At 38.5% G+C, this 11,734-nt stretch overlaps 1 protein-coding gene across 1 annotated transcript; it reads left to right on the top strand.

The window, feature by feature from the left end:
• The first annotated feature begins 60 nt into the window (after positions 1–60).
• On the top strand, positions 61–3,526 carry rpl24 (ribosomal protein L24). Its single transcript, XM_056733925.1, has 6 exons — positions 61–133; positions 260–335; positions 593–703; positions 792–928; positions 1,557–1,620; positions 3,395–3,526. Exons 1-6 carry the CDS (start codon positions 129–131, stop codon positions 3,473–3,475), a joined length of 474 nt encoding a protein of 157 aa, XP_056589903.1. The 5' UTR covers positions 61–128; the 3' UTR covers positions 3,476–3,526.
• The last annotated feature ends 8,208 nt before the right edge of the window (positions 3,527–11,734 follow it).

Genomic DNA, 11,734 nt, shown 5'->3' with positions numbered 1-11,734 from the left:
CTATCTGTTCATATTTAGATTTCAAATATATATGGAAATGTAAAAAACATTTGACTTTCATTCAACGAAATCCTTTATAACTAGCTTACCCACAATCCTCCTTCCTCTTCCCTAGCTGTGTCGCCGCCATGAAGTGAGTTGTTTCTGTCTTAATCCACAAACATCTTCAATCAAATGTTGTTTAATTCGCTTTTAAGCGTGTAAATATGTTTTTAGTAAATGTCGTGTGTCATTAATGGATGTCATTTGTACTGCGCAGGGTCGAGTTGTGCAGTTTCAGTGGATATAAAATATATCCCGGCCACGGCCGGCGGTACGCCAGGATCGACGGAAAGGTGAACTAACACGCTCTTATTAAGCTGATTTTAACATTACACGTTTGATGTTAGTCACATGTATATATAGCGTTCATCTTTTGGCATAACGAAACATGTATATCTAGCGTTCCTATGTCGGTACAACGTTAGTTAGCTTAGCACCCGGCTAACATCTGTGGCTTTAATGTACATTGTGCGATAAACCCGTGGAGATGTGATTCACGAAGCTTCGTGTCCACGTGTCTTTCAAGGGTATAAATGAGTTTGTTCTGCAGGTTTTCCAGTTCCTGAACGCCAAATGCGAGTCTGCGTTCCTGTCAAAGAGAAATCCTCGGCAGATCAGCTGGACTGTTCTCTACAGACGCAAACACAAGAAGGGCCAGTCTGTGAGTTTCTCGCATCGCAATGCTTCAACTGTTATTAAACTTAATGCTGGCGATGCTCAACACAATATACTGTCATTTGTTTTAACAGGAAGAGGTGTCAAAGAAGCGCACGCGTCGTGCTGTGAAGTTTCAGAGAGCCATCACTGGAGCGTCACTGGCTGAGATCCTGGCCAAAAGGAACCAGAAACCTGAAGTGCGTAAAGCCCAGAGAGAGCAGGCCATCAGGTATCCATCCTTCTACCCGTATTCATTCACAGAGCCTGTCAATTGTGAAAAGTCTTGGATTACACTTTCCTTAGGAAGGGTGGGCAGTTAGTTGTAGTAATATTAAAACGATCATGAGTGTTTATGATGATTAATAAATCAAAGAGCATCTCTGTTAGGTGGATTGAGAAGATGAACTGTGTCATGCACTGATCCAAACATTTAGGGATTCTGGTGGGGTGCTTTAAGCGTTTCACCAGACTAGTGAAATATGGGAGATGTATATATATTTTTAAATATCAGGACAATCAGGTGTCCTAGAGAACTGCTGGCAAAAACCTGATTACGTCATGTTTCGGGTGTATATACATTTAATGATTATAGAGTTTATTTTTTGAGGACAGTAGAGACAGACCGGAAGCAATGGGGATCTGCAAAGTGCTCAAAGTGCTGTTTGACTACGCATCACACTTTAACTTCGTAGAACTGCTTCGAAAAACTTGAGAGCAGCTCTTAAAATAAGATTTTACTCTTAAAGTGCATTAAGTTAATGTGAATTGTGCTTGTATTGTTTTTCTATCTATGCCAGAAAAAATAGCTGCTTTTTTGTTCTTTTTCTTATGTTATTCATTTGATGTTTTTTTTTCAGGGCTGCTAAGGAGGCTAAAAAAGCCAAACAAGTGACCAAGAAGGTTTCCACTCAGAGCTCTAAGGTATGATACACACAAGAATTATCATCGTCAATTTTGTGTTGCACTTTCTTTTTACAGGGGTGATATGACATGGATATTATCGTTTGTTTTAGATTTAATGCAATGTGTATTCTAGGGATGCTCAGATTGATCGGCCACAGATCGGAATCTGCCGATAATCTAATCTAATGACTCGATCGGTACTCACTAACTTGGTCGAGCTCACAAACCGATCGCAATTTGATATCACGCGAGGACGTACGTTTGGTGCCACGGTTATGTCTTGTGAAAGAGTGCGCAGAGGGCCTGTGCACTCTCGCTGTCTCCAAACAGGGTGTAGGTTCATTCGGTGTTGGGTAGGCCGATAGGAATATGATGTGCAGGCGCTGCCGAAGCAGTCATAAGCAGTAATGCCTTCATAACAAAACGCTCTCGGAGAAAAGTGGGTAATGTCATATGCTGATCGATCTGTGCAATGCCAAAAGAAGTCGAAGACCGTCTCTCTCTCTCGCACATAATAATCAATAGCAACGGACACAATGACAAAAGGTCGGAACACCAAATCCATCTTGCACATGGCACCTTAATTTGGGTGTAAATTGTGTTTAAAGAAACAGGTAACCTTTTCTTCTCTGACGTGCACATGACATAAACCACACTTAATAAACAAAAATCAATCCTATCCAATGATTAAGTGGTTTCTGTGTTAACTTCTTTCTTTTGCAATGTCTGTCATAAACACACAGACACAACACGTACTTAACGTCTGCTTATGTTCGATTCATGACATGATTCATTTAAATGAAGGGTAAAACTAACTGATATGTCAAACAATGATAGTTCCATGTGTCTGCATTTGCGATGATTGACACACTAGTAACCATAGAAACAGTCTGACAAGCAAATCTCCGAAAAATAACTATTACACTGAAGTTTCTCTGACAGATGCGCTGTGTTTTATTAGAGACCGCTTTTTTCCAGGGTTGCCATGTTGATTTATTTTTGAAGCACTTCTACGTTTGTCGTTTGGTCTTGGATTATAAAGCTTGACACTTTAAAATGGTCAGTTGTGCGTTGCGATTTTTGGCTCTTGTAACATATGAAGTAATTGTGTTTTTAAGGTTTGTTTTGGCTTTGACTTTGTTTGCTATTTTAATCTATGAAGATCTGGCAACACATAATAACGAAGGGCTCCTGAGAGGAGCTAGCGTTAGCCTAGTGTCAAATTTGAGACGGAAAGACTTTCACTGCTGTTCTCTAGCACCTCACTTACAGATTAAAACACATGATGGTCGTTTAGATCCGTCATGAACACAAAGTTGAGTTCGGTTTCGTACACACGGTGTATAGTTTTAGTAAATGTTTTTTTGGTGATGGGTTAATTCGATAGTAGAATGCCGTTATCACGCTGGTAAACAGAATTTATCTGCAGTATATACGTGTCAGTTTACTTCAGAGTGCAACCGACAGCTGAGTGAGTAACTGCGCTGAACTGTCTTGACCACCTACGTGGCTCGGTCTGCACCACTCGCCAGTTGAACACGCCTACGGTCTACATGTTTTGTCATTTGCTCATTGATTGGCTGTTTTAGAGATCCGCTCAAGCTATTTGGAGCGATTATCGGCCAATAACGATCAGCGACCGATCAATCGGAGCACCCTTATATATAACTGTCTGATTACAACCTTATAGACAATTTTTTTCTTTAAATAATAATCTTACACAAACAAAATATGTATTATTTTCTGCATATATTTATACTGCTTTTCTCAAATATGTCTGTGGTTGTTTCAGGGTCCTGCTAAGGCTGCACCAAAACAGAAAATCGCCAAGACCATGAAGGTCAACGCTCCACGTGTTGGGGGAAAGCGTTGAGGATAATGTTCTGCAGTTTTCTTTATTAATAAAGGTTTAACAGTCAACCTACACGTGTCCATGAAACATTGTTCCTTTTGTGTATGAAATGAACAGCTAGCTTTGTTCAACTAATACTTAATTCATGTTTTTAAAACTGCTAAACTCGTATTCGTATAACCATATGTTATTTTGGGTTTGGTAAAATAAAAATGAAACGAATAATGATTCAACTCCGTAGGTAATTTAATAATATATGCCTTTTGATTAGCATGGTTTTTAGGCACACAGTGTTAAGCAACACATAACATACGCAATGTTACATGTTTATGGTTGCTACTTTTTAATTAAAATGTTAAGTAGACAAATCCACTATCTAATTCGCACTTTGAAAAGGAAAAACGAGGCAAACGTCACTAGGGCCAGCTGCAGGTGTTTTCACTTTTTTCAGGTGTCCGATTTGACTGCTCCTTTTTCAACTCCTGCGACTGCAAGTGGTTAATGTTGCCGATCGGTCTGCAAAGCGCTGCATATTTATTAATTGCATCGTATGGTGTGATGGAAAGTATTATCCATCATAGTGATGGTATCAGAATTATTTGATATATATACAAGCTGTTTTATTGACCTAAATTTAAAGTATTTTGACAGATAAAATAGACTCAAGTATTGTTCATTTATATAATATTATGCAAAAAAATATGGAGACTCATGATTACTGGGGGACTTTTTATTAAAAGAAAGGCCGTAGACAACACTGGACCTTGATTTTTAGAAATATGACTGACAATCAGCTTTATTTTTTCCAGTCTCAACACTCTTGAATAACATGTCCAAATCCAGTTTAAGGTCATTGACCTACGGCCATTCATCACCGAGACGGTCAAACATCTCATCACTCCTGACAGCATCAATATAAAGTGCTGAAACCCCTGACAAATCGCCCATACCTCCAATATTCCCCCCTGTCACAATAAATCATCATTACTTGCAAATGACAAACCTCTCAAGTCCTCTCATTAACCTAAATATTGATAACCGGAAAACGGAAAGCTTTGCTTGGAATTAGAATTGGACAATTCTGTGAAAATGTCTACCTTACCACGAAAAAATAAGGTTTTTACCAACAGTTTTTACTATGGTAACAGCACAGATAGTAAAATTTGGTATAATACCTATGAGAGATCAGTACATGATTTTTTCTAGTCAGCTAAGTGCCATTTTCAGGATTGGCACATCCATAACATTACTGTACATAGTCCTCATAAAAGTAAACATGAAAAGCGTTCTATAAAGCGGCATCCCTTCTCCATTCATTGGGCATTATTGCTTCAGAATTGTGCATTTTATTTTACAGAAATCCCACAGTTTGTCGTCTCCCAAAAATGTGTCCTTTTTCTCACATCCATACCTCTTGTTTATTTCCCTTTTTTTAAATAGAAAATTAGTTTATAGACTGACATTTTTTATGTTTAGACTCCATCAACAAGGGTCTGGTAAAATATAAACAGAATGGGTAAACATGTTCAGAAAAAATTCATTCTCTGAGCGATTTTGTCACATCCATAACGCTGGAATTGCCCTATTATTAATGTAAGCAGTTTACTATGGACTACACTTTTAGTCCAGCATGAATTCATTGCCGAGCAGGAAACACATCAGCACATAACTTAGACAAGCAATGGTTAAAATGGTGAAAGCTTAATAAAGCACAACCGAAATTCCTCACAAAATGTAATTAAACAATTACTTCAAGTTACTGCTGCTAAAAGTGGATTTACAAGGAACTGAATTCTAGGCTGTCCTTACTTTTTTCACATGGCTGTATGTGAGGGAGAACCTGAAAATTTTCTTCAGTAAAAGTATAGTATATTAATACTAATTAATATATTCATATTAGTAAGTATATTCTAAATACATAGCCGCGTGAAAACTGACTAATTCCAATGGAACCTTAGTAATATCTTACATTTTAAGGGTATTGAGATCCATTGAATATAGTTCTTTGGCCTTAAACGGATTAAGTTCTCACCTAAAAAAACTAATTGTACAATTGGTTTAAGCAGCACTTTCTTTAACAATTGATTATCGCTCTGAAAGAGTTGGAAGCGCTAATAGAGAGTGCATTAAGTTTTGGCATCTTTAAGACATCATGCACTAAGTGGCCGCCCAGTCAACTCGTGAGGTCATGCAATGATCACAGTGATGTCACACCGTTCTCAAACTGGGACTGTGAGTAATATGTGACTTCAATGTGACTTTATTTGAGTCACCATAATGGGTGTTTGCTTTAGCTGGACTCTTCGCCCTTAACTTTTCAATGCTAGCTTTACTTCGCCTGCGGTCATTGTTGCTTCATGAATCACAATTGTAATAGCAAAGAACTTCAAGTGAGTCCGACCTGAGAATGCTGGTTAACTGGTGATAGTGAGTCACTTAGCTGATCTCATGTTGTATTTTTAGTCTGATTATCATTTTACATCATTATATTGTTTGAGGCGAGCGGTGAGATGTCTGACGGAAACCATTATATGCCATAAAGTTTTAAAGAGATTGTTGAGAAACACACCGACATCAAGAATCAGCATATTAAACTCAACAAGGGTGACAAATGAAAGCTTTGTGCTGTAATGCATATTGGGTGACATCATAAAACTCATTCATTCATTCTTTACATTTAATTATGGAGATACAAACACTGATTCTTGATGTATTTGTGTGTAAGTTAAGAGCCCATCTGAAGCAAACACTGATCAATCTAATGGAGACTTAAAATGACAAACCAGCCAAATACGTCTAAGCTCACAGTACAATAGTAAGATCACATATTGAGTTTGCTGGGCGGTTACATTGTGACGTCACCATGAGCTTTCAGATTAATATATGAGGATATCACTGTGAAATCAAATTGTTGACTGGGCAGGGTTGGTGTTGTTAAAACAATTGACTTTAATGTAATTGTCTTTGTCAATTAGGAGTAGAGCAGAGAGTAACAGTTGCTAAAATCATTCATTTAGGTACAATTTAAAATATTACTTTATGTACAAAATATATACTACAATATAAATAGAAATGTACAGCATTTACTTTTACAAATGACCCCAGGTGATGTGGGCTTTACAAAGGAAATGGAGAATAAACACGACGTGGTTTTATTTGAGTCACAACTGTATAAAACAACTAAATCCGATTACATTAGATTACAACAAAAACGTTGTTTAAAAGGTAAGATCTGTCTTTTTCAAAAATTCTTAAAATTCTTGTTTTCTAAAATGTCTTCACAGAAGACATTTATGTGCATTTATTGATGAACGCATGTGGAGCTTTGCAATGTTGAGCTCCATATAAAATAACATGACAGCAAATTAATATCAATGATTGTTTGATGAAATAAATTATATTGGATATGTGGGATGACATGATTATTATATTTGGGTGAACTATTCCTTTAAGGTTTCTCTTTAGGTGACATGTCTGTAATACATCAAATGAACACTGGTGGTCAGTGTTGCACCATCAATGTAGATGTTTCCACAGTAAACGTGCATGTTTCACAAACCTGATGTTGAACCACAGAACATAAGGATGAACATGGAATGTAACTACAGACACATTTCTAGTTATTAAAGCTTTTTTCTTTTTCGGCTTGTTTCAACAACGTTTACTTCTACGTCTCAACTGAACATATCAAAGAATTTCTGAAATGCTTTCGTTTCCCAAAAGATTTTAAATGCCCCGTTTTTTCCCTGTGTTATAAGCTTTGATTGTGTTTTTTGGGTGTTTATTAACTTTATATTTCACATATTTCAAGTCCATCGACAACCGCTGTCTCTCTTCTCACGAAACGGCTTCTTTCTTCCGGTTTCTTCAAATTGCCACCTTCCGAAACGCTCTGATTGGTAAATCTGACCAGGTCTGTCGTGATTGGTTCTCCGCTTAGAGTGTGTAAAGATGTCCCACCCATACCATATCAATGAGTTCCGCTCCTCAGGCTGTTGTGATTGGTCGGCCTCCCTCTCTCTCTCTCTCTCTCTCTCTCTCTCTCTATCTCTCTCCATCTCTCTCTCTTTCTCTCTCTCTCTCTCTCTCTCTCTCTCTCTCTCTCTCTCTCTCTCTCTCTCTCTCTATCTCTCTCCATCTCTCTCTCTCTCTCTCTCTCTCTCTCTCTCTCTCTCTCTCTCTCTCTCTCTCTCTCTCTCTATCTCTCTCTCTCTCTCTCTCTATCTCTCTCCATCTCTCTCTCTCTCTCTCTCTCTCTCTCTCTCTCTCTCTCTCTCTCTCTCTCTCTCTTTCTCTCCATCTCTCTCTTTCTCTCTCTCTCTCTCTCTCTCTCTCTCTCTCTCTCTATCTCTCTCCATCTCTCTCTCTCTCTCTCTCTCTCTCTATCTCTCTCTCTCTCTCTCTCTGTCTCTGTCTCTGTCTCTGTCTCTGTCTCTGTCTCTCTCTCTCTCTCTCTCTCTCTTTCTCTCTCTCTTTCTCTCTCTCTTTCTCTCTCTCTCTCTCTCTCTCTCTCTATCTCTCTCCATCTCTCGACGAGAAGACAGGTGGCCATTAGCTCATGAATGCTGTCGGCACAGCTGACTGCCTCCTAGTTTGTGCCTCAAATGTCATTTTCTCCGCTACATTTCCCAGCCCTTGCAGAATTGGACCTCTGTACCAATTTAGACGTCAACCCTTGACATTTTGCAGATTTTCAGCAACCCAGAGACACCCTCCAGCCCCGGGCCACGTGGAGGGAGAAAGGAGGGAACCTCTCAGTTTCTCTCGTGGGTTTAAATGCACGCTGAGAGAAAGATCAGGAGCCGGGGGAAAGAGTTCATCCGCATCGGGTGTGAAGGGTAAAGGTCATATCATCCATCTGAAACTGTCTGTGTGTTAAAAAAGAAAGGACTGGTTAAAGATTTGTTAAACACAAACTTGTTAGATCTGGTTAGAGGGATTGTAAAGATTTGGACACAGAACTGTGCAAGCACCGGTTTTCGACTTCTCTCTCGTTTATATGCAAATCATCATGCACACAATCTGGGATGTAAATGTGAGCATCTAAACCAGCAGACGTGGAACCTTTCGGTTTGATTACTTTCTCTTCCATTGTTTTGAGTTGATAACACTCATCGTGGATGTGTACTGTACTGTACCTGCGATTTACAGTGACAGCTTCTCACAGTTTTCGTAGGTGTCTGACGGAGGTGGGCAAGTTTGGGTTTGTGGGTGTTTGTGATGGATTTCACACTCAACTTTTACACTTTATGTAGTGAAGCCAACGAAACGGAAGGCAAACTCCTGATATTAGAACGCTTGCTGAACAATACTAGAAAAACACTGAATCTTATGCTAACACATTACATAAGGTTGTATAAATTTCTTTAATCAAATCAAGATTTTTAAAGGTCCAGTGAATCAAATTTACATGTAAACCAGCTGTGTGTGTAGATAGAAATAGCTCATTTTAAGGCCGCGTTCACACTTGACTTATACTGATAGCGTCTGTTTTACATTATAATCCTACGGAGTAAACCGTGTTTTCAAAAAAACGCTTTTTTTTAAATGCCAGCGTCTTTTTATGCAGCTAAGAGCGTCTTTGAATTTTAATAGTTGTACATTCTCTTTCAATAACTTTTGATTGCAATTCTAGCAAGAAATTAGTATTGCAGTTTTAAAAAATGTGATTAATTCTTTGCGATATTTGCGTCTTTGCAATAATCAAAGTAGTCGACAAAAACAAGGCAATGAATTAATTTCTGGTTAATGGCGAGTAGTCGATTGTCTTCTACAGCACCGACTAGTGGTTAAAGTAGTCGACCACTCGACTTCTCAACTAGTCTATGCAAGCCCTACTCTGAACATATATTATGTTTATGATATTGCATTTCTGTCTTTAGCCTTACACACTGGAAAAAAAATATTAACTTAACTTACTTACTTAAAAAAAGTTAACAAATGCAAAAAAAGATAAATTTAGTTGATCATAGTTCATGTTAGTTCATGCATTTACTAATATCGACAAATACACATCATTATATTTATATATAATATTGAAAAAAATCTGAAATGGAGATCAAAAGAAACATTAGGTACAAGTCTTATCATAATTAAGTAACATCGATAATAACATGCTTAGATAAAAACAAATCTGAACTCTCAGCATGAATAAATATGAATTTAAAAATCTTTCATAAAAATTTCCCAAGTGTAAATAAATCCACGTTATGTTTTGTACCAGATGACCTCAGATTTGTTCTGAGACTGAACCCCTAAATAATACAATTTGGAAATATTTTTAGGACGAAACTGAAAGTCGTTAAGCTAAAACTGTGCATCAATACAAGCCTTCCGCTCTCTGTAGATCTGCTAAATCCAGCACACAGTCAAAGACATATAATAATCGAAAGCTTCCCAGAATCTCCAACATAACGGTACCCGACAAAACACGTTGACCCTGCAGGAAGAGATTCCTTACATGTAGGGCGATGATGAACGGCCGTGAGTCTGGAGCGATCCCTCCGGAGAGGAGAGAGATGCCAGAGTAATGGAAGACCACGGGCAGAACTTCTCCCTCAGGCAAATGGGCCAGAAAGCCACAGTCTCATTTTTAACAGACCTTTTGTAGCTGCGCCTCCGGCTCTCTCACCAAACAAATAATGACTTCTGTGCTCACCATAACCATCACAGATCCGTAACGTTGCTTTATGTCTGCGACTTATAATGTAGATCTGCATGAGTGGCTTGTGACAGATTGGTGATGTTCAACGTGTGGAGAGAGCATCGGTGACTCATTCACATTTAAGGGAATCTTCAGCCCAAGATGCTGAATGTGGAAGTGGTGTGAAGTTTAGGTGGTCAAACCTGCTAAAACATTTTTCAAGGCTCACGCATCTCGAATATTTCTCCAGAATTCTCACAAATCGTTCGAGTTTCAGGTCTCGATGTCACAAACTGAGGCGATAGAACAACGTCCAGACTCAGATTGGATCACGCGTGGATCTCTTCACGACTCTGTGAGTCGACATGAGCCTCTGTGGCGAACATCAAAAGGTAAATGAGAGATGCTTCATGAAGCCCGGGGCGGATACCGTCCCAACATCTTGCATTCATTCTCTTTGATGTTTCACTTTAATCAGAATCACCCGTACCAATGCTCCTCTATCAGCGCGGCTCCGGTGTGTTTATTATGTAACCGTTAAAAGAACAGAAGAACCAGTTATAACTGTTTAAGCTGTTTCAAAAGCATTTCTTTGTGCAGACAGAAGGTGCACTATATGGACGAAAGTATTGGGACGCTCTCTTCTAATAAACAGGTTTATCGATTACAGTAATCGCAATCCAAACAAATATTAAAGATATATAGGAGAATTTTTTTCATGTTGTAAAATGACTGAAACTCTGTGTTTAAGTCATTGATGGGCTTGGGTGATGAGGGTTTGACTCCAAGGTGTTCAATTCGACCGTAGGGGGTTTGATTGTTTCCCCCCCTGTAGTATTATGGCACTTATGCGTTCACGGTGACCCGGGTTCGATTCCCGTTATCAGCGGTCCTTTGCCGGCCCTGCTCCCCTGTCTCCTCCCAATGCCTCTCTCTAATCTATATCATTAAAGAGATAAAAGCCCCACAAATATAACTTTGAAGAATATTGGAGTCAAAAATGAATTTTCTGATAAAATTGGTGAACGGTCAAGCACTCATCTAAAATGTCTAATATGGTTAAAGAGAAAGCGTTTAATGTTAATCATTCATCACGCATTTAAACAGCCTGTTATTAATACTCATTAACACATTAAGGGTAATTTCAGAGCTAAATGACTGGTCACTGGTGCCATCAGAGGTAATGTGTTGGTTATTTTTCTTGCATATTAATCGCAAGTTAGTCTCATCTCCAACTTATAACACTAAAGAGTTCTTATTCAGAAGGCACTAGAAAAAAAATGAAGTGAGGGATAAATCACAAAAGTAAAAATAGGCTACAATAATTTTCCGTATTCTGTTGTTTTACCTGTATTTGACATTTTTCACTGCATTTAATTACATTTTAGTATTAGATACTTTTCACCCACTTCACTTCAGAGCTGATTCAGGATCAGTAGAAGGGGATTTCATTTGTTGAGTTTGTTTTGGGATGATCATTATTTGCTGTCGGAGTATTCACTTCCTCCTGAACAACAAGTCTTTCTTTCTTTCTTTCTTTCCATCCATCTTTCATTCCTTTCTTCCTTCCTTCCTTCCTTCCATCTTTCATTCCTTCCTTCCTTCCATCTTTCTTTCCTTCCTTCCATCTTTCCATC

This window comes from Triplophysa dalaica, chromosome 2, assembly GCF_015846415.1.
Source record: "Triplophysa dalaica isolate WHDGS20190420 chromosome 2, ASM1584641v1, whole genome shotgun sequence".
Classification (NCBI taxonomy): Eukaryota; Metazoa; Chordata; class Actinopteri; order Cypriniformes; family Nemacheilidae; genus Triplophysa; species Triplophysa dalaica.
This window is presented reverse-complemented; position numbering and strand designations above follow the sequence as displayed.

What these genes read in the sequence shown, in the direction of transcription:
- rpl24 (XM_056733925.1), top strand. An exon ending in ACGCCAGGATCGACGGAAAG is followed by an intron (nt 336 to 592) that starts GTGAACTAACAC and finishes TTTGTTCTGCAG; the next exon opens with GTTTTCCAGTTCCTGAACGC. An exon ending in TTTCCACTCAGAGCTCTAAG is followed by an intron (nt 1,621 to 3,394) that starts GTATGATACACA and finishes TGGTTGTTTCAG; the next exon opens with GGTCCTGCTAAGGCTGCACC.